Raw genomic sequence first — 25,355 nt, 5'->3', positions numbered from 1 at the left:
AGAGAAAGACCCGCACGGTCCATCCAGTCTGCTACTTTATATCTATACCTGACCTTGATTTGTATCTGCCATTTTCAGGGCACAGACCGTAGAAGTCTGCCCAGCACTAGCGCCCGCCTCCCACCACCAGCTTTGCCACCCAATCTCCGCTAAGCTTCCGAGGATCCATTCCTTCTGAACAGGATTCCTTTATGTTTATCCCACGCATGTTTGAATTCCGTTACCATTTTCATCTCCACCACCTCCCGTGGGAGGGAATTCCAAGCATCCACCACTCTTTCTGTGAAAAAAAATACTTGCTGCCATTTTTCTTGAGTCTGCCCCCCCCCCTTCAATCTCATTTCATGTCCTCTTTAATAAATAAAGTAGTAATGCAGGTACCATATTATTTCATTTAATATTATTTTTCTATGGTAGTGAAGCGAGTGACGGTGAATTACACAGTTCCTGTAGATAAACTGTAGGTATTTATAGGAAGTGTTGAGGGCTCCCATCCGGAAGCCTGGTGACATATCTGTGTAATCACCATTCCTTATCTTGAATGACATGCCAAAGGTTGTTTCTGTTTGGCCAGCGCATCAAGGTGTGGAAAGATCAGCAGTAACTGAGTGAAACGTGTCCCCTTCATTTCTGCAGGAGTGTCAAGGACAACAAAAAGTTGTCACTCTTGAGGGCCGCACGTGCCTAATCTTTATGGGCAGATGCTCTTCAGGGCGTAGGGTCTGAAACACTTTGATGCATTTGTAGATAATATTTTTTTATTGAGATGGGGTTGAAATAAATCTTGCTTGACTGTACTAGGTTGTAATATCCCCCCCCCCCCCACACACACACACACACACTTTTCTAGTGAAGTGAGCATTGTTAGATTAGATCAGTGGTCTTCATAGAAGGTCCGGGGGCCAGTGGTGCCCCTCATCGACTCTAAGCATGGCTCTCAGACTCTTTTCCCCCAGCCTCTCTGGGGGTCTGTTGCTGGTGCTGCCTCAGAGAAATGACTATTTGTTTTCTGCTCGTAAGGAGTTTGAGCTGCCCAGTGCCTGGTCCTCCTTATTATTTTCTGCACTGGCAGCAGATCTCTGGAGAAGGTCAGGAGGGGATTAGAAAACTGGAAGGAGAGCTGGCTGGGAGGGGGTGGCAACATAATGAGAGAGAGGTAGAAGTGAGTGAGGATTGATACTGGCAGGAATGGAGTTGGGGGAGAGTTGCGGAAGATGAGCTGGTGAGCCAGATTTAAGGGGGAGAAGGTGGGCTGAGGGAAAATGAGGGGTAGGGGAGAAGATGTGAGCCTGAGCACTTGGGCTGGCTTCGTAATTGAAGAAGGACTACAACCCCCCCCCCCCTCCCACTTTGCCAGGGTGGTGGCCACTTTGTCCTGTGTTGCTCTGGCTTTAACACTGAAGATTCTGTCACCCACCCATTTATGCTGAGCTATTATAGGGACCATTGATGTAGTACTGACTTGAGCATCTTGCTTTAATCTTGGCATTAATTTCAGAAAGCTGAGAGGTGTGGTAGCCGTGTTAGTCCACTTTTAAAGGTAATCAATAGAGATAAAACAAAATAAAACATGGAAAAGAAAATAAGATGATACCTTTTTTATTGGACATAATACATTTCTTGATTAGCTTTCGAAGGTTGCCCTTCTTCGTCAGATTGGAAATAAGCAAATGTGGTAGATGACAGTATATATAAGTGAAACATCAAAGCACTTCAGTGACAGTCTAACAGGATGGGGGTGGATAGGTGAGAGGAGGGTGACAAACAGAGCAATACAACTTTATGGTTTATAATGGGCTAGAAAATCCAGATCCTTGTTAAGTCCTGACTGTTGGATGTCAAAATATTCAATCATTCTGACTTCAAAGGTCTCACGTTCCTGTATTGTTTTAAAGTTACTTTTCAGGATTCTTACTAGAAGCTGAGAGAAAGCTACTTTTTCTATCATGAATAGCCAGGTACAGTGAATTTTATTTCTTTGGAAAACAGGAGTTTATCTGCTTCAGTAGTTGAGGAACAAGGGCAGCAGACTTATACAGTCTGTGCCCTGAAAATGGACAAATCAAGATCAACTATACCCATGTAGTATCCTATCACACTTTATGCTATGAGTTTATCTTGTTGGGCAGACTGGATGGGCCGTTCAGGTCTTTATCTGCTGTCATTTACTAGGTTACTGTAAAAGGATGTCATTGTATTTAGCAATGCTGAGTTAGAAGGTAGAAGATTCTGGTGGGGGGGGGGGAGGGGCATTTGGATACAGTGCTCAAAATAACCTCACCAGTGACGTGTTACATTTAGAATTTTTCCCCTTTCTAGTTCATAGATGGGAAGGGGATGTTCATAAGTACATAAGTAATGCCACACTGGGAAAAGACCAAGGGACCATCGAGCCCAGCATCCTGTCCACGACAGCGACCAACCCAGGCCAAGGGCACCTGGCGAGCTTCCCAAACGTACAAACATTCTATACATGTTATTCCGGGAATTGTGGATTTTTCCCAAGTCCATTTACTACTACTACTACTAACTAACATTTAGTAGCGGTTTATGGACTTGTTGAGTAAAGTGGTGTGATAGCCTGTTAGTTCCCAGCTGACATGCAGAGAGAGAACGAGAGAGAGAGAGAGAGAGAGAGAGAGAGAGCAGGAAACAATGCTACTTTGCAAAGTACAGCAGCAAATCATTTATATGCAAGCAGAGTCACAGTGGAGTCGGGCCAGATCCACGAATGGACTGTTTCCCTTTTAAAGTCATTCAGGGGAAATAATCATCTGAGTGTAATCAGGCACATATCCAGAGAGACTTCACTTGGGAGGGGGGCGGGGAGGGTGGGAAGCAGGGTGGGCAACAAGGCTTCTGCTGGCGGGTGCTTGGGGACCCTCGCCAGCCAAACCAACAGACCTGGGGTGGGGGGGTGGGGGTCATGAATCCAATCTGGGGGTCCAAGGACCCCTGTGTTTTTTTCAAACGGATTCCTATGCATGCCCTTGAGGTACCAGTTATGGAACCTGCCACAACGCAGAAAGCAACAACAAAACCAGCAAAGGCGACTAAAAATGAGAAAAGACAACCTTGCAGAAATCAATTTTAAAAAGTTTATTGGTCTACAACAATTAAATCACCTTCCCATTTTTAATTTTTGTAGATCAATAAACTTTTTAAAATTGATTTCTGCAAAGTTCTCTTTTTTAATTTTTAGTCGTCTTTGCTGTTTTTGTTTTTTTTTATCTGTTTTATGCAAAGACTGGTTCTGTTTTTTTTACAATGCAGCAGGAAGCTACATTTTCGAATTCTACAGAGGTTTTAGCTCTTTATATGGTGCTGTTACCCAACAGCCTGGTCCACACTGATAATAATCACTGTCATTATCTCAGCTGAGAAACCGTAATGGTTCAGGCCTGCCTTATGAGTCATCTGCAGCTGACTCACCGGTTCGTGCTGGAGTCATACTTTGGGAGTCAGTGGGATTATTATTCCTGACTTCTAAAGACGCTGCTGCTTCCAGGTTACATCTGGTCAACCAACAGCTTGGTAATTTTCTGAAAAGAAAAACTGGAGTTAGCTAGTTTTAAAGCAAAGCTCGGGTTTTTCACTGCCTTAACCTTTGAAATTAGGAAATCTATGTGTGTAACATAGACGATTCACAGCATCTGGGAACATTTCTAGCTTTCTTACACCTTATTCAATGGTTCTTTGGATGAAAAAGTGTGTGGGGCGTTTGTATTGTCTCTTCCTTCCACTGCAGTTATTTCCATAACAATAGTCACTTGTGAGGAAGGGAACTAGGCTGTATTAAAATCTCATACCCCCTCCTTGTCTTTGGATGATGCCCAAGTAGATCCAGCCTGCAAGGAATCAGTTTTCCCAGCACCAGGGTAGCAACAGACAGAGGCAGTTTACTTAGAAGCAGCAGTACTACATGGAAAAAGATCAGTGGGAAAAGACAGCTAGCCTAATATTATTATTTTTTTTAATACTCTGAATTAATGCCTTGCATATTATAAGTATACTAGTAAAAAAAGGCCCGTTTCTGACACAAATGAAACGGGCGCTAGCAAGGTTTTCCTCGGAGTGTGTATGTTTGAGAGTGTATGTGAGAATGACTGTGTGTGTGAGAGAGAGAGAGAGTGAGTCTGGGTGCGAGTGTGTCTGTGAGAGAGTGTGTGTGAGAATGAGAGTGTGTGCAAGTGCGTATGTGAGACACAGTGTGAGAGAGAGAGTGTGTTTCACCCAGATACAGTGTATGCGAGAGAGAGTGTGTGTGAGACACAGACTCTCTGTGAGACTGAGTGTATGAGACCAAGAGAGTGTGTGTGTGAGTGACTGTGTGACATATAGTGAATGTGATACAGTGTGAGACATACAGTGTGTGAGAGTGAAAGACATTGACTGTGAGAAAGTGTGTGAGAGAGAGAGAGAGTGTGTGTGTGTGTGTGTGTGTGTGTGTGTGACAGAGATACCTCCCCCCCCCTCTCTGGTGTCAGGCCCCCCCCCCTCTCTCTCTCTCTGGTGTCTGAGCGTTACTGTGTAGGACACTGAGCTCTGGCTGTGCTTCAAGGAACTGACCAATCCTATTTAATAGAATGCACCTCCAACATTCTGAAGCCGAGAAACCTCGTGTGGTTGGTCACTTCTGCTTGTGACGAACCCGGAAGTACGTGATGTCAATTCAGGAGATGGATACAGAGAGCAGGAATGCCTCAGCCATGCAGTCAGCTTCAGAATGTTGGAGGTGCGTTTTATTACATAGGATACTTTTTTTTTAAAGATATTTTTGGGGTTTCTGAAATGTCTTTTACTCTTTTTATATAAATGTAAAGGATTTGGAGGAGTATCCTCATGGTTTGTACAGTGGCCCTCTCAGTTCCAGTGTCGTTGGCCATCCTCGATGTTTAACTGCAAAATTATGGAGCTGTGTAGTGTAATAAAACGCACCTGCAACATTGTGAAGCTGACTCGGTGGCTTCACTGAAGTGAAGGGTTCGTAAGGTTCATCAGATTCGTCAGTCTGTCAACATCTCTCTCGGCTCCACCCTCACACCTCTGATATGTCCGCCGCCCTCTACGTCATCACGTTTTGATGTGGGGGCAGGGTCGAGAGAGATGGTGACAGAGTGACAAATCTGACGAACCCTTCACTTTGGTGAAGCCACGGAGTCAGCTTCAGAACATTGGAGGTGCTTTTTATTATAGTAGAGATGTGTGTCATAATTTTTTTTTTGTTTTGTTACATTTGTACCCCGCGCTTTTTCCCACTCATGGCAGGCTCAATGCGGCTTACATGGGGCAATGGAGGGTTAAGTGACTTGCCCAGAGTCACAAGGAGCTGCCTGTGCCGGGAATCGAACTCAGTTCCTCAGGACCAAAGTCCACCACCCTAACAACTAGGCCACTCCTCCACTCAAAAGCCTATCTGTACACTGTGAGGAAACATGTTCTGTAAGATCCAGGTCAATCCATGGACATGTTATTCTTGTTTCTGTCAAAATACGTCTGTTTCTATTGTTTGATTACTATTAAAACTGTTAAAACCATTTACTGATGTACTACTCAGCACTGGTCTTTTGAATTAGTTTACTTGGGTCTTTATAGCCGGCAGCTATTTCCTGACGCTTGCTTTTTTCATAATGTTTCCAGCTCACACCCAATTCTGCTGATAGGCTCTGCTGGGAGGGAATTTGCACACGAGCAGATGAAACTGAATTGGTCCATTTGCTGAAACCTCTTAGGGGGTAATTTTATAAACTCAATTTTGTGGGTAAATGCCCCTTATAAAATACCAACCGGCGTAAAAGCGCACACCATGACAGGATGGCACTTAATCTGTCAGCAGACATGTATGGGGTGGAACTGGGTGGCGTATGGGCAAAATTCACAAGTGCACGCATAGATGGTATGCTCCAGGGCGGGTGTAAAGGTCCGCGCCTGCAAGTTAGGCCTGATTTCTACTACTTACACAAGTATTTTATAAAGAGACTCGTAGGCGCCGATATGTCTTTGAATAGGGCCTGAATACGTGTCTTAAACCAGGACCTCTTTTATAAGGCTGTCCACTTACTGTCTAACTCAGAGTCTAGGTGGGAGTTACGAGGTCACAGCTGGTAGTAAGAGCAGCTGTAGGTTTTATGGGAGGTAGGAAGGGGCAGGTACACATCTATATAATTTGGATATCATGCCAGCAGCTGGGTGCAATGGACATCACAATTGGCCAACCAGAAGAAAGAAGGGGGTCCAATACTTCCACAAATGAAACAGGAATATCAAAACACACAAGGGTGGAAGAACGCCAAATCCAAGGAAAGACCAGTCCTGAAGACACGGTAGTAAGACCACCAAACTAAAGTTTATTGGGACCCTACATGGTCTGTGTTTCGGCTACAAAGCCTTCATCAGGGGTCTAAAACATAAAATCAAATAGTTTAAGAACATAAAAATGTAAAAATGAAAAACTTTTCATCTAAATTTTAGCATCTGTCCCCCCTCCCCCACAGCCCCCATCTTTCTTTCTCTCTTTCTCCTTTTTTTTCCTCCTGGCACCTCTTCTTACCACTGGCACCTTCCCGCATCTCTCTCTATCTCTTACCCCCTCCACCATATCTCTCGCTCTTCTCCTCTTTCTGCTACCGTAGCCCCCTCCTCCCCCACCTGTCCCGCTCTTCTCCTCTTTTTTCCACCACCACCCCTCCCCCACATCTCTCGTTCTTCTCTCATTCTCCCACCGCCACTACAGCCTTTCTCTCTCCCCCTCCCCTTTTTTTCTGCTGACAGTGGCTCTTCTTACCTCTCCAGCACTCGGGCAGCCCCCTCTCCTCTGCAGCAACTTCTCCATGCTCCTTACAGCCTATGTCACCTGTGTCCAAGCCTGTCTGTAACAGGAAGTTCTGTGACAGAACTTCCTGTTTCAGAGAGAGGCTTGGAGTCGGGTGACATACAGTGTGCTTTGAGTGCAGCGGCAGTGGGGAGCGGGGAGAAGCCACCCCAAAGGAGAGGAGAGTGCCGCGGACAGAGCAATGCTGGATATTTGCAAGTGGAGGAGAGACACGTTAACTCACATAAAATTTTTTAACATGAGTTGAACGTTTAGGGTGTCTTTTACTAAAGATTAGCTCGAGTTATCGGCAGCAGGGCCCATTGTATTCCTATGGGCCCTGCTGCAGATAACTCGAGCTAATTTTTAGTAAAAGATCCCCTTAATGCGTTAATCATGTTATTAATGCATTAAATGTGCAGCCCTACTTTATATCAATACTAATCCAATTACAATGAAAAAAATAATATTTTTCCATTAGAGTTAGGTGACAAAAAATAGAATATAAAGTGGTTTATTTTCATTTAGTGGATCAATAGGTGGCTCAAAGTTTGGTGTAAGGAATAAAGGAATAAGTTTTCAGATCAGGGCTTTTTTTGAGGGGGTACTTGGGGGTACTGAGTACCGGCACCTTTTCCATTGTCTGCTAAAATTGACCCATGGTCCCCAAGTTTTAATTAAAGAGCTCAGGCCCTACACACCAATTCTGCCTTGTCATAGATTCTGTGACTGGTTGTAGGGGGCCTGGCTATTGTGGGGTGGGTCTCTCAGTGATCACCTCACCCCTGATGAGTGGCCTAGCATTTGAGTACCGGCACCTTTTTTGCTAGAAAAAAACCACACTGTTTCAGATACATAGGAGGATGGAGCAGTACCTGGCAAGATCATGGGCTGTACTGTAATGATCGTCTCCATCTTTCGGTGAGGGGAAAAAGGATCCTTGGGGGGAATTCAGGCAGTATGTTTCTAGACATTTAAACTAGAGGGTGGGGGTGACAAAACAAATTCAGAAAGAACAGGTCCAGTGGTGTATTTATTCAAGGTGCATGTGTTGCGTATGCACCCCCTGTCACACCTGCCCCCCCTCCCTCACCTGTGCCTTAAAATCATCTCTGCTCTAGTCTTTGTCCAGGCAGTGGCAGTGGCACTCATAGGCTGCCTCCGGACTGCACCAGGACTTTCTCTCTGAACCATCCCGCCCTTCACAAAACAGGAAGTTGCATCAGAAGGGGTGGGACAGTTCAGAGAGAAAGTCCTGGTGCAGGCCGCAAGCAGCCACTGTTGTAGCCCAGGTGAAGACTGGAGTGGAGGTCATTTTAACTTTGCCTTACCCTTTGCTATCAATTATAATGTTCTATTATGTATTGTGTTGACATTGCAAATAGTATACCATACCATACTTTGTATTGGTAGTTGAATATTTTACTGCTGTAGCTGCCTATTGCTCATGTTTGATCTATTCTTACTGTACATCGCCTTGAATGAATCCCTTCAAAAAGGCGGTAAATAAATCTTACTAAATTAATTAATTAATTAATAAGGTACCGGGAGGTGCAGGGGATGGGAGCACGGGAGATGCACCCCCTGTTAAAAATTCCTGTCTACACCACTGAACAAATCACCAATTTTTTTTCCGTTCTTAAATAAATTATTGCACTGTTAAACTTCTTTGTGACTGTGGGATTTTTTTCAAGGCTCCAGGCCCGTCCTCGCTCACGCTACTACATAATGCAGGAACCCTTAGCGCCTTCTGAATAGAATGTGGTAAGTGCTCTCACAGTAATTGTTTTTAATCACCATGGGTTGATGCTAACATTAGTGCATGGCCATACATGAAACAAATAGGAAAAAGCCCTATTTGATGGCCATGCTAGAAATGGGCTTAGTGTTCGGGAAAGACCCATTTCTTGGCCCAGAACATAAGAGTAGCCATACTGGGTGAGACCAATGGTCCATCTAGCCCAATATTCTGTTTTCCAAATAGTGACCAAGCCAGGTCAAAAGCACCTGGCAGAAACCCAAATCGTAGCAACACTCCATAGTACAAATCCCAGGGCAAGCAGTTGCTTCCTACGTCTGTCTCAATAGCAGACTATGGACTTTTCCTCCAGGAATTTGTCCAAACCTTTTTTTAAACTCAGATAGGGCCTGTAAAGTATTTTCTTGAAGAAGTGGGTCTTCAGGAGCCACTGAAACCTCAGGTAGTCTTTCTGAGCTCCCTTTGAGAAAAGCGTTACCTGGGATGGCTACAAATCCTATTGCAGGCTGTAGCATCTAAGGCCGTGCTCCCCTCCCCAGCCACTCTTTAATCAAAGGCAGTCATATAAAGAAAGTGGTGTCTCATCCTATTATGCCTGCTTTATAAATTGTTGCCTTGCTGGCATTTGGTATTGATGTGATACGATGAGGTATATCAGTCAGGAAGGGTCTCCTTTCCTACAGGACCTTTGATCATTCATTGTACTTGTCCCTGTTTTATTGTAAAGCACTTAAAAAACTTAACTGTATTGAGCGGTATATTAAGTAATCAAATTAAATCAAGCAAGCAAAAGAAGGTAACCAATTCCCAGACCATTTTTGCACCTTAATGTGTAACCACCTAAGGCACAAAGGTAAGGATTCAGTTTCCTATTTCATTTTCAGAAAGATAGAAATCTAGAGTTTGTCAGTCTCTCTTTGTGCTGGGTTGAGCATGTGTTGACATTTCTGAGGTTGAAGATATTGATCTGGGTGAAGATGTTAATTAAATGCATCACTGAGTCCAGCGGTTACCTTGAGGGATGGAGTGGAATAAATAAATGAACCAGACATGAGGGAACCTAAAGTCAATATGCTTTCAGCCTCTTGAGGGATTTCACTGGTGTTATGCGATGTGGCCTAGGGCTAGGGGTAAGAGTAGAGGACAGACTGAGAACCCAGAACTTCGCTGACGTGGTATATGAGAAATGCTCATTATTTATTTATAACATTTATACCCTGCACTTTCCCACTCATTAGCAGGTTCAATGCGGCTTACATAGTAAATCAGGTTAACAAAGTGATATAGAATGGGTGCAGCTGTAATGCAGTAAGTAAAGAGGTGGTCGTTTATGTGTGGATAGGTAAGATGGGCAAGGAAGGAGGATGGAAGAGGTAGGGGAATGGGAGGAGGGTGTGTATTGGGATTAACGTGTAGTTTACTATGGGAAAATGTAAGGGAGGGGTAGGAAGAGGGATATATTAGATTGTGTAGGGAGGGGTATGAAGAGGGATCTACTAAAAGGATTAAATAGGAGAGCATATTCCAGGTTCTGTTTTCATAGTCTGATCCGGTAGTACACGTGGACTCGTAGTGTGTCAGGTTATTTGTGTAGGCTTGCTTGAAGAGGTAAGTTTTTAGTAGCTTCCGGAAAGGTAGAAGGTCATTGACTATTCGAATGGATCTTGGTAAGGCATTCCAGAGTTGGCTGCCTATGACGGAGAAGTTGGATGTACTTAAGTCCTTTGCAATTAGGAAGATGCAAGTTGAGATACGTTCGAGAAGATTTTGAGCCGTTTCTGGCTGGAAGGTCAATCAGATTATACATGTAACCTGGGGTTTCTCTCCCAAACAACTGAAAGGAGCAGAAGGAGTGGGAACATTTTTCAGCAAGAGAGGGAAGAAAGAGAGGAGGAGAGGGGAGTTCATGGGTCTAGCAGTGTGTCTTGGCCATTAGTCTAGTGCTTGTCAAACCTGCCCTGGTGAGCCTAGAGTCAGTCTGATTTTCACCATCAGCAGAGGTAAATTTGCATATACCAGGTCTCTGCTATATCTCATGCATATTCAGTGTGGATATCCTAAACACCTGATCTGCAGCACAGGTTTAGGAAACCCTGCAATAGGGCATGAAAGTCTTCCCATTTCTGGCTGATCCTTCCCCCTCTCTCCCTTGCCTATTGTCTCCCTCCCCTTCCTGCCTCCAGCATCAGCATTGGATTTTATTGTTATAAACCACTTAGTGGCCTGTTCTGGTTCTATTTGCAGTACATCAAATGCAAGAAATAAATAAAAAAAATTCCTTGCTTAATAGGATCTTTACATTATTTAACTGCATTTGTAGGCTGAGGAGTGCTAGTGGTTAGGGTGGTGGACTTTGGTCCTGGGGAACTGAGGAACTGAGTTCGATTCCCACTTCAGGCACAGGCAGCTCCTTGTGACTCTGGGCAAGTCACTTAACCCTCCATTGCCCCATGTAAGCCGCATTGAGCCTGCCATGAGTGGGAAAGCGCAGGGTACAAATGTAACAAAAATAAAATAGATACTATTGGAGTTTCTACATGGAATGTTGCTACTATTGGAGATTCTACATGGAATGTTGCTATTCCACTAGCAACATTCCATGTAGAAGGCTGCGCAGGCTTCTGTTTCTGTGAGTCTGACGTCCTGCAGGACGTCAGACTCACAGAAGCAGAAGCCTGCGCGGCCACATTGGTGATCTGCAAGGGCTGACTTCAACATGGAATGTTGCTAGTGGAATAGCAACATTCCATGTAGAATCTCAAATAGTAGCCACAGTGGAGGAGTGGCCTAGTGGTTAGGGTGGTGGACTCGGGTCCTGAGGAACTGAGTTCGATTCCCACTTCAGGCACAGGCAGCTCCTTGTGACTCTGGGCAAGTCACTTAACCCTCCATTGCCCCATGTAAGCCGCATTGAGCCTGCCATGAGTGGGAAAGTGTGGGGTACAAATGTAACAAACATACTCTGTTTGGTGATTAGGATTCTGTGCCAAAGCCTAAATGTTTTGTTGTAACAATTTATCATTATAAGCATCGAAAAATGACAAACTCTCTTGGCTCAAACCTTCAATGTCTCTTTGCCACACTGAACTCTCTCCTTAAAGTGTCTTCACCTCCAACCCCTCCTTCGCTTTCTCCCCAGACTATGGCTGAGTACTTTCAAGATACGTTTCACAAGATTAACCTTGAGTTCTCAACCAAGTCACCTCCACCTCTCCTTCACTCAGTCCATTCTGTCAACCCTCCTTCATCCCCTGTGCCCTTCTCTTCCTCTTCTGAAATCACTGAAGAGGAAACTCCACATTTTTCTTTCCTCCTCCAAATTGACTACCTGTTCCTTTGATCCTATTCCCATCCATCTACTCAGCACTATCTCTCTTACTATCTGTCATATCCTCAGTCTTTCACTTTCCACTGCAACTGTTCCTGATGCCTTCAAAGATGCCATAGTTACACCACTCCTCAAGAAACTTTCATTGGACCCCACCTGCCCCTTCAACTATTGTCCCATCTCCCTTTCCTATCCAAGATACTTGAACGTGCTGTTCACCGCCATTGTCTTGACTTTCTTTCATCTCAAGCTATTCTTGATCCACTTCAATCTGGCTTTCGCCCTCTACATTCAACTGAAACATTGCTTGCTAAAGTCTCCAATGACTCGTTCCTGGCCAGATCCAAAGGTCTCTACTCTATCCTCATCCTTCTCGATCTATGTACTGCTTTTGACACTGTTGATCACCATCTGTTCCTTGATACACTCTCCTTACTTGGATTTCAGGGCTCTGTTCTTTCTTGGTTTTCTTCTTCTCTCTGCCATCATACTTTTAGTGTATACTCTGGTGGATCCTCCTTCTCTTCTATCCCACTATCAGTTGGTGTACCTCAGGGCTCTGTCTTGGGACCTCTTCTTTTTTGAACCAAAGTAATTTTAGGCTTTCTTGTTTTAATATTATTATGTATTTATTTTATATGTAGTGTTTGATCCCTGAGACAGACAGTAAATCCGTCGAAACATGGTCCTGTGTCAGGTCGCATACGTCTGGTGCTGAATAAAGTTACTTCAAACCCTCCATTGGCTCATAAGATTCCTTGGTCCACGCCCACTCCTTTGTCATGGCTATTGGTTTACATGTGGAGGTTTGCTTACCCTGACCTGTTGGTTGTTGGTTTGACGTCCAACAGTGGGCAATCCAGGTCACAAGTACCTGGTAGAAACCCAAATAGTAGCCACATTCTGGAACCCCCACAGAGTAGCAAGATTCCAGAATACCACAGAGTAGCAACATTCCATGCTACCAATCCCAGTGACAGCAGTGGCTTCCCAATGTCTGTCTCAATAGCAGACTATGGACTTTTCCTCCAGGAACTTGTCCAAACCTTTTTTAAACCCACAAAAGGAGTCTCTGTAATTGCACAACAGCAACATCTAGTGGCCAGATTTAGGGCCTGCATTTGCAGGGTTCCTGAGGGCGTCATGGTATATGATTCCTGCTGAGGACTGGATTAAACAGGGGAAAAATAAATCCTCTGATTGCTGCAAATAAAGAATATTTCTCAATACTAAATCTATTCCAGCTTTCTCTCACATTAGTTCTCCTTGCTCTGAGGGTGTGGTGTTACCCTGGCCTGTGTTGCCTCTTTATAGCTCAAAATGCTGCTGACTGCTGCACTGTTTCACTGCACTTCAGGGCTGATGGGGGGGGGGGGGGCTCTGTATTTCTCCAGCTGGGGGGAGGGGCTCGGGGATCCCTGCCACTTAAGGTATTTTTAATTTTGGTGAAGGACTGGGAGAGGGAGAGAAGAAAAAAAGGGGAGATAGAGGAAACAGAGTGCCTAGTGCCCAGGGGCGTAGCCAGACACCCAATTTTGGGTGGGCCTGGGCCCAAGATGGGTGTGCAGAAGAACTCCGCCCTGTCCCACAAGTGATTTAGTCTCTCCCTCTCTCGCCAGCATGCCATATGGTCTCTCAAACATCCCCCTCCCCCCATACCTTTTAAATAGCAGATTTTCACTGGCAGCGAGCAGCAACTAATACACGCTGCTCATGTTGGCCCCACAGCCTTCCCTCTGATGCAACTTCCTGTTTCTGCTTAGGCGGGAATACATTAGAGGGAAGGCTGGTATGTAGGAAGGACAGTTGTTGGGAATTTTCAGCTGGTGGGGCTTGGGGATCCCTGCCAGACACTTCATAGGTGTGCTGCTACTGGGTGGGCCTGAGCCCAAAGTGGGTGGGGGCCTGGGCCCACCAGGGCCCACCCTTGGCTACGCCACTGCTAGTGCCCTCCCCCCCCCTCAATTCATTTCTATCTACACCACTATCTCCTGAAGCCCTTTGGTTGTAGCAGAGAAGAATAGAGCATCTTGAAAAACAAACAGGAAAATAGCTCTTGGAGACTTTCAACTTGATTCCTTCTGAATTATTTGTCCTTCCTGCCAGGCTGCTTTACCTTAGGCGGCAAACCGTTATCAATCTACTTTTGGAATGGTTATTACTTTTTACAGCCTGTCACAGCAGTGAAAGATTGAAATTTACACCCAAGAGCAGAGCACGTTTAACGACTGAACCTGCCACCAGACTGCAGCAGACTTGGGCACAGAAAGAGAAGTGTGTATCTTTTCCAAAGGGATGCTGTAGGGAGTGAGGGGAGGGGAAGGGAAGACAAGGGAGGAGAACACAGCGCTTAAAAGATTTTCTGAAGGTCATCGCCTCAGAGGCTGGTTTTGCAAAGGTTTTCTCCATCCTGTCGTAAAACTTGGCTAAATCAAGATTTAAGTATGGAAAGCTTTTCATTCAAAAATCTCAGACACTGGGCTTCACAGCACAGGACTGGTTAGCTGCCTGTATCATAGCAAAGGACTACTGCAGCCCAGTAGACAGAATTGTGTGTGGCCATCATATTTACAGCATGTTTCACATTTAATAAATCTTACTACTTATTATTTCTATAGCGCTACTAGACATATGCAGCACTGTAAACTTGAACATGAAGAGACAGTCCCTGCTCGACAGAGCTTACAATCTAATCAGGACAGACAAACAGCACACATAAGGGATAAGGACAAAAGAGTAGCAAGATTCAATGCAGAATCCCAAAGAGTAGCAAGATTCCAGAATCCCAAACACTACTACTACTTATCATTTCTATAGCACTATTAGACGTACACAGCGCTGTGCACTTGAACATGAAGAGACAGTCCCTGCTCGACAGAGCTTACAATCTAATCAGGACAGACAAACAGCACACATAAGGGATAAGGACAAAAGAGTAGCAAGATTCCAGAATCCCAAACACTACTACTACTACTTATCATTTCTATAGCGCTATTAGACGTAAGCAGCGCTGTACACTTGAACATGAAGAGACAGTCCCTGCTCAACAGAGCTTACAATCTAATTAGGACAGACAAACAGGACAAATAAGAGACGAGGGAATTACTAAGGTGAGCCCACAGCGGTCACAGTTGAATCTGTTTTCAGGTGCAAAAATAGCGAGTAGGGTGGCAGCTGCTAGTGCAGAGCACATCTGACTCAGGGACTCCAGAGAAGAGGAGCTGCAGCTAGTCCAGGCTAGAAGAGTACACGGAACAGAGATGAACCTTTCCTAGTAACAGAAGGGCTAATATTCAGCTCACAGTAGTAAGCGGCTTGTAAGCCACTTACCGCTACAGGCTGACCTAACCCCAGAGTAGAGTAGCTTAACGGTTAGTGCAGCTGGCTTTGATCCTGGGAACCTGGGTTCGATTCCTTGTGACCTTGGGCAAGTCACTTAACCCTCCATTGCCCCAGGTACAACAAAAACAATGCATACCAGGGGCTAAAAGACCAGTATGGCTGTTCTTATGCTCAAGGGCCTCTAAGTGCAACCTCTGCAGCATTCCCAGCTCTAGCCAGACCAGGTAGCAGAATAGCTGACCTGGGAATGAAATCTAGGATCTCCATATATCAGTGAATGATGCCAGTAGGCTGGGCCTCAGTTTTGTCTGTTAATATGCCCTTTGCTGGCTAACTCTTGTGTATAAGTTTTCATTGCTCATATTATCTGGCAAGAGGGTTGGCACGGCAGAAGGAGCAGTTCCAGGCACAGGCTACATTAAATGATAAAGCATCATTAAGTATCGTATTTGTAGGTGTTTTAAAATAATGGTAGTATTTACAAATAAATACCCTTTTTTTTTTTTTTACTAAGCTGTGTTATGACAAATAACACATATTAATTGACAATAAAGAATGTTATTTGCCAATGATACATCTTAACATTTTTCTTTTTTTTAGTGCAACACAGATTAAATAGTAATGAACTCTGAAGCATGCCAATACAGGCAGAGTAACTCATTATTATGCAAAATTAATAATATAGCTTGTGGTAAGCTTCACCAGCTGCATTGCTCATTGAAAATTAACTCCCCCACTCAAATGTTTCCCAGGGAGCAACTGAAATGGGCAAGCTAGCTGATCCCTTCTTGAAATGAATATTCTTCCTCTGGACCCCTCCCACTCTACAATCCTCCAATCTATATATATAAAACTCACCCTCAACGTTCTATTGGCTGCTGACGTCACTGAAGCCAAGGTTCGTATGTTCGAAGCTCTGAAGCCTCGAAAATCACAGTCTCTGGGCCCCGCCCTCGCGTCAAACGTTATGACGTTGAGGGCGGAGGCGGAGCAATTCACCGCCCTCGCGTCAAACGTTATGACGTTGAGGGCGGAGGCGGAGCAATTCACCCACATCGACGATGGGTGGGGGGGGGCCACAGGAAAGCCTTGCTAGCGCCCGTTTCATTGGCTCCAGAAACGGGCCTTGTTTTACTAGTTCCTTCATAAAATGAATATTCTCTCCCATCCTTCGATACCATGATCCCTTCTTAAAATAATATTTCCTCACAGACCTCCCCACATCTCAGTCACATGTGTATGAATTATGGAATGTCCTCCGTCCCCTATACTTCATTCCCCCCCACACACCCCCAGCATGTGCTGCTTTTCCCTGGGGGTCTAGTGGGGATGCAGACTCCTTCTTTCAATACGAAGCTGCCTGAATGGTAGTTTCATAGTAATACTGCCAATTAAGGGAGGTGATGGGGGGGGGGGGGGAGATGGGGGTAGATGATAGGAACAGAGAACATCCCACGTTTTATGGAAAAAAAAGAGATGGGGTCTTGGGCACTGTTCTCTCTATGTTGAATGGGAGTCCTCCACCTATTGTACTGCCACTGGGTGGTGCTGTTTCACTATCATATTTTTAATGGTGAGGGACAGGCAAGCTCTGCAGGAATCTAGGGAACCTGCATGTCCCTAGCAGGGGCATAGCCAAACTTCGGCAGGAGGGGGGTCCAGAGTCCGAAGTGAGGGGGCACATTTTAGCCCCCCCCCAGCGGCGCCGACCCCCCCCGCCACCAACTTTGACCCCCCCGCCACCAACTTTGACCCTCTCAACCCCCCTCCCATGCAGGACGTCAGACTAGAACGAAGCCTTGCGCGGGATTGAGAAGAAGAGGACCTCGGCTCGGTTCCAGGGGTTGGGGTCCCCCGCCAGCAGAGGTAGGCGACGGCGGGTTGGCGATGGCGGGTTGGCAGCAGGAGGGGGGGTCGAGAGGGTCGTCGGCAGGGGGGTTCAGGGGCAAATCTACAGGGGCCCAGGCCCCCGTGGCCCCATATTGGCTACGCCCCTGGACCCTTGTGATTGAAAACATAATATTGAAGCACTCCACCCCCCCCCCCCCCACCACCACTGGCAGCAATTCAGTTGGAGGATTCCAGCTCAGCTTAGAGGGCACAGGGCCATGGGCCTATTCATTTTAAGAAGGGAATGAGTTGAGTGGGGTGAAGGGATCCAAGGGGGGCTAAATATTAATTTTAAGAGGGGATGGCGCTGGAGGACGTTTTTCTTAAGCACTGGCCTCTTTAGTGCACTTGAGTTTGGACCACTATCTTTCACTTACTGTGGATAGGAACATGCAGGGCTTTTTTTGAGGGGGTACTTGGGGGTACTGAGTACTGGCACCTTTTCCATTGTCTGCTAAAATTGACCCATGATCTTCAAGTTTTAATGAAAGAGCTCAGGCTGTACACATAAATTCTGCCTTGTCATAGATTCTATGACTGGTTTCAGGGGGCCTGGCTATTGTGGGGTGGGTCCCTTAGTGATCACCCCACCCCTGAAGTGCAGCCTAGCATTTGAGTACCGGCACCTTTTTCGCTAGAAAAAATGCACTGGGAACATGTTATGTTCCTGGATGCAGCAACACAAAAAATAATTTGCCTTGTGATTCACTAACCCACGGTACCTCAGTGAATGCTGCAGTACCTTTTCCAATATAAAAGAGAGCACCAATGTGGTATTTTACCGTGGGTTAGTACATAGCTCCCATGTCCAGTGGAATGGTTCAGTTTGGCCAGATGATAAACAAAAATGCTAGGAACGCAGAAGTTACTATACTGAAGATGTTCTCTCCCACTCCTCCCCAACACCTTTGTGGGATGTGGCAATGCTTTCACCAGTAGTCTGCTGGTCTGAACTGTATGATTGTGCTGCTTGGCAGAAATTTGTTCAGAGTCAGCAGTTTTTTTGCTTCTTCTCAGCAGTAGAGAGGTTCCCAGTAAGAGAAGTAGGCTTTCTGATGTCAAAAAGGCTCACTGTTATGTGAAATTCAGAGGTTATGGAAATTTATGCACAGGAATAAGTGACAAAAAACAGAAGAAACCAGTCTTCGCAAGAAAATCAACAGGAAACAAAACAGCGAAGATGACTAACAAAAACAAAAATAAAAAATAAAAAAACAAAATGATATAAAAAAACATCAAAATTTAAAAATAATCATAAAATATGTATTTAAAAATATAAATACATAAAGATTAAAAATTACATAAAAAAGATGACACTTTGGTTATAAAAATTAAAAGTAAATTTTATTAGCCAAACGATAGCAGGGAGAAAGGGACTCGGCACAGCTGTGTTTCGGCCGTACTGGCCTGCGGCAGGAGTCTTCTCACCGTATGGTCATTACTAATTCTATCCAATTGTGAAAGCAATGTATGTGTCTATTTATTGATGCTGTAGCACTAAGTCATACTCGAAACAAAGTCGAGCGGAGAAAATCGGAACAGCGTCTCTAATCTGCTCCGATTTTCTCCGCTCGACTTTGCTTTCACAATCGGATAGAATTAGTAATCAGCATACGGTGAGAAGACTCCTTTCAACAAAGGTCAAGGCGTTTTACAATGCAATTATTGAAAGAGAAGAACTCCAGGTTAAAATAGAAAAGATTTATACAACCAAAGGGCCACTGAACCCTAAATAAAAACATCCACTATCTAATATTCTAATGCAGCTCTCATCTCAAGGCCCACCCTCCAAAACCACACCATAAGCAGTCAAAAATAAGTAAGAACATAAGAATAGCCATATTGGGTCAGACTAATAGTTCATCTAGCTCAGTATTCTGTTTCCAACAGCGGTCAATCCAGATCACAAGTACCTGGCAGAAACCCAATTAGTAGCAATATTCCATGCCACCAATCCTGAGGCAAGCAGTGGCTTTCCCCATGTCCATTTTCCTCCAGGAACTTATCCAAACCTTTTTTTAAACCCAGATACACTAACCATTGTTACCACATCCTCTGGCAGCAAATTTCCTCCTATTTGTTTTAAATGTATTTCCATATTATTTAATTGAACGTCCCCTGATCTTTGCACTTTTTGAAATAGTGAAAAATCGATTCACTTCCACCTGTTGTACACCATTCAGGACTTTATAGACCTCAATCATATCCCCCCTCAGCCCAGGGGCGTAGCCAGACTTCGGCGGGAGGGGAGTCCAGAGCCCGAGGTGAAGGGGCACATTTTAGCCCCCCCCCCCCCGCTGACGACCCTCTCGACCCCTTCTCCCGCCGCCGACCCTCTCCTGCCGTCAGGATGTCAGACTCAGAAAACAGAATGAAGGAAGAAGAGGACCTCAGCTGGCGGGGGTTGGGGTCCCCTGCCAGCAAAGGTAGGCGATGGTGGGTTGCGGCGGGAGGGGGGGTCGAGAGGGTCGTCGGCAGGGGGTCCAGGGCCAAATCTACGGGGGCCCAGGCCCCCGTGGCCCCAGGTAGCTACGCTCCTGCCTCAGCCATTTCATTTCCAAGCTGGAGCCCTAACTTCTTTAGCCTTTCCTCATATGGAAGTAGAGGAGTCTGACGAAGAAGGGCAACCTTCGAAAGCTAATCAAGAAATGTATTAAGTTATGTCCAATAAAAAAGGTATCATCTTATTTTCTTTTCCATGTTTTATTTTGTTTGATTTCTATTGATAACTTATATGGAAGGAATTCGAAATCCCCTTTATCATTTTGGTCGCTGTTATTTGAACCTTTTCGAATTCAGCTATATCTTTTTTGAGATGGGGAGACCAGAACTGAATGCAATACCCAAGGTGAGGTCACACCATGGAGCGATACAGAGGCATTAAAATATTCTTGGTCTTATTTTGCATCCCTTTTCTAATAATTCCTAGCATCCTGTTTGCTTGTTTAGCTGCCGCACACTTGACAGAAGATTTTAGCGTATTGTTTACAATGACACTTAGATCTTTTTCTTGAGTGCTGACTCCTAAGGTGGACCCTAGCGTCAGGTGACTATAATTTGGATTATTCTTCCCAATGTGCATCACTTTGCATTTGCCCACATTAAATTTCATCTGCCATTTGGATGCCCAGTCTTCCAGTTTTCTAAGGTCTTCCTGCAAGTTTTCACACTCCTCACGTGTTTTGACAACTTTGAGTAGTTTTGTGTCAACTGCAAATTTAATCATCTCACTTGTTGTTCTGTTTTCCAAATCATTTATAAATATGTTAAATAACACCGGTCCCAGTACAGTTCCCTGTGATTTGTGCTTTTGATTATTTTTATTGCCATTTATTTCTGTAACTTGACATTTTAACTGTAATCCGCTTGTTGAATTAAATTAAGTTATTAAACTTAAGCCACATGTGAGCCACAATGAGCCTGCAAAAAGGTGGGGAAATGTGGGATACAAATGCAACAAATAAACAAACAAACAAACAAATAAATAAATGTCTGATAAGGAAATTTCCATTTACATGGGTAAATGGTTATTTGGAAACTGCCACCCTTCCGGTGGGTAAAAACAAGTGCTGATTATTGGGACTTTCAGAACCTATTGTATTGCATTGATTCCAGCTGCTCTTTGCTGCTCCCCAGAAGCTGCCACTTTGAGTAGTCTCCTAATTTTGCCTGATGGCTAAGACGGCCCTGCTTAAATGAGTCTTGGGGATGTGGGGAGTCACGTTAAGATAAATTAGTCAAGAAATGCAACTCTCCTGGCTTACATCTACCATAAGAGCAACACAAAACGTTTATAAAACTTGAGTTACATTTTCCTTTAATTTACTTATATTTCATAACATCAGACACAGCTAGGATTCTGCACCAAGTAGGTAGCAGAGACCTCTAGTGGCCGTACCAAAAATACTGGATTTTGACTTGTGAATATTCCCAACACTTCCAGAATAAGGGGGAAGGATCCCCTGGTAGGAGGAGACCCCCTTGGAGAGAAGCTGTGACTAGATAAAACCTCAGCCCTATGTACATTGTTTATCTGTTTCTTCTTCCCTGGCCATTGTACTACTGAATAACGGGAAGAAGGTCTTTGGCAGAGGGAGAAAAGAAGTGGTGAGCAGTGACAGGGTCACTGAGGCTTCTGCACTTGACTGAAGGTGTAACCTGGAATGGGGAACCAGCCGATCTCCAATTCTAGAGAAGGATAAAGGACTGGAACAGTAGAAAAAAAAACTGGAGAAGATCCTGGTCCTGAGAAACAGGAGGCAACAAGGAGAACATCCCTGGGGTCGACAAAGATAGAAAAGAACCAACTCAAAGAGGGCATAGCAGTCAAAGAATTAAATAGGAGTCTCTAAAAAGTTGATATTCAGCTGGCTGCAAAATACTCATCACCGTTGGCCAAATTAGACCAGGATATTGAATGCCAGACCACGTTCGAGCATGGGCATTGAATATCTGGGGACAGACCTGGACCTCAAAGTTATGCGGGTGCTGGTAGATAGTCAGTGCCGGCAGCCACATATTTAACTGAGCTGCTTGAGATACAACAAAAAAGGAATCAAGACCAAAACTAACAAATGAAAATAAAGAAAATATTACCTTACAATTTGTACCATTTCACTAATAGTATTTGTTAAGTACATAAGTAATGTCACACTGGGAAAAGACTAAGGGTCCATCGAGCCCAGCATCCTGTCCACGACAGCGGCCAATCCAGGCCAAGGGCACCTGGCAAACATTCTATACATGTTATTCCTGGAATTGTGGATTTTTCCCAAGTCCATTTAGTAGCGGTTTATGGACTTGTTGGTCTACTGAATCTTATTTGAAGATGTTTTTGTTTTTATGTGGACAATATCACTTGTGCATGTAACATTTTTAATCTGCCTAGAAATTTGTGATAGTATGGAATGTGTTTAAAAAATAAATAAATAAATAAAGATATAGAGAGCACACACTGGTGATATTGTAAAATAGAAACACAATTCAGTTGAATAAAAAGAAAATCCATTCTAAAAAAGGCTTGCATGGACACCAGAAAACACAGCACAAATGAACAGCCAGATGGACTATTCCAAGGTTCTACTAGTACAGATCTCAGTCACATTCATTTATTTATTGGGATTTATTAACTGCCTTTATGAAGAGATTCATCCAAGGAGTACAGCAGGGACAATTTAACATAAAATTAATATAGTAACATAGTAGATGACGGCAGAAAAAGACCTGTACGGTCCATCCAGTCTGCCCAACAAGACAAACATATGTGTAAACCTTACCTTGATTTGTACCTGCCTTTTTCAGGGCACAGACCGTACAAGTCTGCCCAGCAGTACTTCCCACCTCCCACCACCGGCCCCGGCACAGACCGTACAAGTCTGCCCTCCACCATCCTCGCCTCCCAACCACCAACCCCTCTTCCTCCCACCTGCTCCGCCACCCAATTTTGGCTAAGCTTCTGAGGATCCATTCCTTCTGCACAGGATTCCTTTATGCCTATCCCACGCATGTTTGAATTCCGTTACCGTTTTCATCTCCACCACCTCCCGCGGGAGGGCATTCCAAGCATCCACCACCCTCTCCGTGAATAAATACTTCCTGACATCTTTCCTGAGGCTGCCCCCCTTCAACAAAATTGTTAACAGCTTAACAACAGTAAAAATAACCAAATATAAACGTGAATATAATGAATGAGGTAAACTTGAGAACAGCAAATTAAAACCTAATAACAGGACTACCATGAAACAGTATTAAAAATATACACATTTAGCCCACTAGTGATTTTCCCAGGACCTAATGGTTCTGGTGTCAAAAGGACATCAAAGAAAACGGGGAGGGGCATTAAAACATGGACAAAAAGCATACAGTCATTCATTCCAAGGGTCATCTGGTACTGATCTCATTTCCCCCAAAAATAATTTTTCCAAGGACCAGATAGTACAGGTTTCCAGATTTCCAGCATAGCAAACAACCCCTAAGGGCTCAGTGCTCAAAGCAAACCAGGTTTGCAATGTTTCATTTAGACTGGTTTTAGCCAGTTTAAATGAAACATTTTTGCTTTTGGCCACTGCTTTACCGTGCATGGAAGCAGTTACCGAAAGTCCCACGTATTTAAACAAGCTCATTAGCTATTCTGTGAAATGCACAAAAAACCAGCCCGTGGGAAACCCCTGCCCCAGCGGCAAAAAACTAACGACAGCTCTGGAGCTGTTTTTGGGGTTCCCGGGCTACTTTCCTGTCAGTGCTTGAGCACTGATTGGCTCAGACACTGACAGCAAAGTCTGCTGTGGCAGCCCCCAACCCTCAAGCCCCACCTTTACAAAAACCCTGATGGTCCATTGGACCCCCTCCAAACTTGAAGGCTTCTCAGGGTATCTGATGGACCCCCCCCAACCAATCCCCTCAAAACTTGAAAACTTCCTGGGGAGGGGGGTCCGGTGGACTCCCTGACCTTCCCTCTTCAAAGAAATACCCTGGTGAGCCAGCGGAGCCACAGACACCTCCCCTAATTTAACACTTGGCCCAGGCGGTCTAGTGTAATCCCACCCCCCACTCTCCTCTCCTCATACCTATAGTAAGAGGCAGGAGGAAGGTCTCTTGCCTCCTGCCTCTGAGCATGCCTGCTGCACAATGGCGGTGCCCTGACCGGTGCATCTTGGGATGAACTGCCGGGGGGCTAAGTACCATATAAGGAAAAAAACTCCTTATATGGTACTTGTGTCCCTCCCATGTATAGAATGTTTGTACGTTTGGGAAGCTTGCCAGGTGCCCTTGGCCCGGATTGGCCGCTGTCGTGGACAGGATGCTGGGCTCGATGGACCCTTAGTCTTTTCCCAGTGTGGATTTACTTATGTACTTAGGATGCACAGGGCAGCAGCGGGGTGCCGCCATTTTCCAGCAGGCAAGCCCAGAGGCAGGAAGGAGTAGACCTCCCTCCTGCCTCCGACTACAGGTATGAGGAGAGGGTTGGAGTCACGATCGGGGGGTGGGGGGGGGGGGTGGGAGTACATTACACCAACCAGGGCCAGTGTTAAATTAGGTTGGACCACCAGGGTATTTTTTGGAGGAGGAGGTCAGGGGGTTCAATGGATCCCTGGGTTGAGGGGTCTTTAATAGCTTAGCAGAGTTTAAAAAAGGTTTGGACAGCTTCCTAAAGGAAAAATCCATAGACCATTATTAAATGGACAGGGAAAATCCACTATTTCTGGGATAAGCAGTATAAAATGTTTTGTACTTTTTTGGGATCTTGCCAGGTATTTGTGACCTGGATTGGCCACTGTTAGACACAGGATTCTGGGCTTGATTGACCTTTGGTCTGTCCCAGTATGGCAATACTTATGTACTTACTAGTAAAAAAGGCCCGTTTCCGAAACCAATGAAACGGGCACTAGCATGTGGCTTTTTTTTTGTGTGTGTGTATGTGTCATAGAGTTATTGTGTGAGTGTGAGTGTGTGAGGGTGCAGTGTGTGTGCAGGTTGTTGATGTGTGTCTTTTTTTGTTTTGTTTTGATTTTTGCTTGGGGGTTGGGGGATGTGCTGTGCTGTCCTTGGTCGCTGTTTGCTGCTGGCTGGGTCGTGGGTAATCCTTCCAGCTGGGCCGCAGCTTGTCCTGTTCGCCCACGTCCCAGATGGTGATGGGCACGTTGTTTTCCGGCTCCTCTGACTCCATGTCAAGCGATTCTTCTCTCGTTCCAGTGGTGGTTCTGTGCTCTCCGTGCTGCTCAGAAAATGAGCCATTCTGCTGGGGAATGCTGCTCCCTTATTGTCACGTAGTTTCCTCTGATTGGTCCGTCTTACGTTGCCTAGTGTTGCCTGGGAACGGTGTTGTGATGGTCCTTTGTGTTTCAGAATGTTGAGGGTGTTTTTTCTGATTGGTCCATCATGCGAGGGCGGGGCAGAGAGACATGGTCAGTGTTCTGGCTTCACCACCATGAATCCATGAACCCTTCAGGGAGTGACTGAGTGACTTCAGAACGTTGTCTTCAGAATGTTGAGGGTGAGTTTTATTATAGTAGATGAACTTTATACTGAAGGAGTGGAACGCCGGATACTACTCGAATACTATGAATACTACTGACCACCAGAACACCTCATGTTTTGTGCCTACTGATGGACTTATACTTATGGACTCTACCTCTGCTTTTGGCCTTTTAGCCATACTTTATTAATGCACTGGACCTTTTGTGCCTTACATATAATGAGCCTAGACTAAGACCAAAACCTGTGCA

The 25,355-nt window shown here is 44.9% G+C and overlaps 2 protein-coding genes across 2 annotated transcripts in view; both read right to left on the bottom strand.

The window, feature by feature from the left end:
- LOC115459602 (uncharacterized protein C16orf46 homolog) overlaps nt 1-3,490 on the bottom strand; it is a 60,291-nt gene extending 56,801 nt beyond the window's left edge. The window contains exon 1 of the mRNA XM_030189411.1: nt 3,433-3,490. The gene's annotated coding sequence lies outside the window, so the exon portion shown is untranslated. The remainder of the gene's footprint in view (nt 1-3,432) is intronic.
- A 29-nt stretch (nt 3,491-3,519) lies between these two features.
- Nucleotides 3,520-25,355, bottom strand: part of LOC115459607 (polycystic kidney disease protein 1-like 2) — a gene marked incomplete at its 5' end in the record, with an annotated part of 136,946 nt that continues 115,110 nt past the window's right edge. The window contains 2 exon segments of the mRNA XM_030189416.1: nt 3,520-3,542; nt 6,785-6,899. Coding sequence (XP_030045276.1) covers nt 3,520-3,542; nt 6,785-6,899 — 138 coding nt within the window.

The sequence above is a fragment of the Microcaecilia unicolor genome, unplaced genomic scaffold, assembly GCF_901765095.1.
Source record: "Microcaecilia unicolor unplaced genomic scaffold, aMicUni1.1, whole genome shotgun sequence".
Classification (NCBI taxonomy): domain Eukaryota; kingdom Metazoa; phylum Chordata; class Amphibia; order Gymnophiona; family Siphonopidae; genus Microcaecilia; species Microcaecilia unicolor.
Note: the sequence above shows the minus strand (reverse complement) of the source record. Positions and strands in the feature narration are given on the sequence as shown.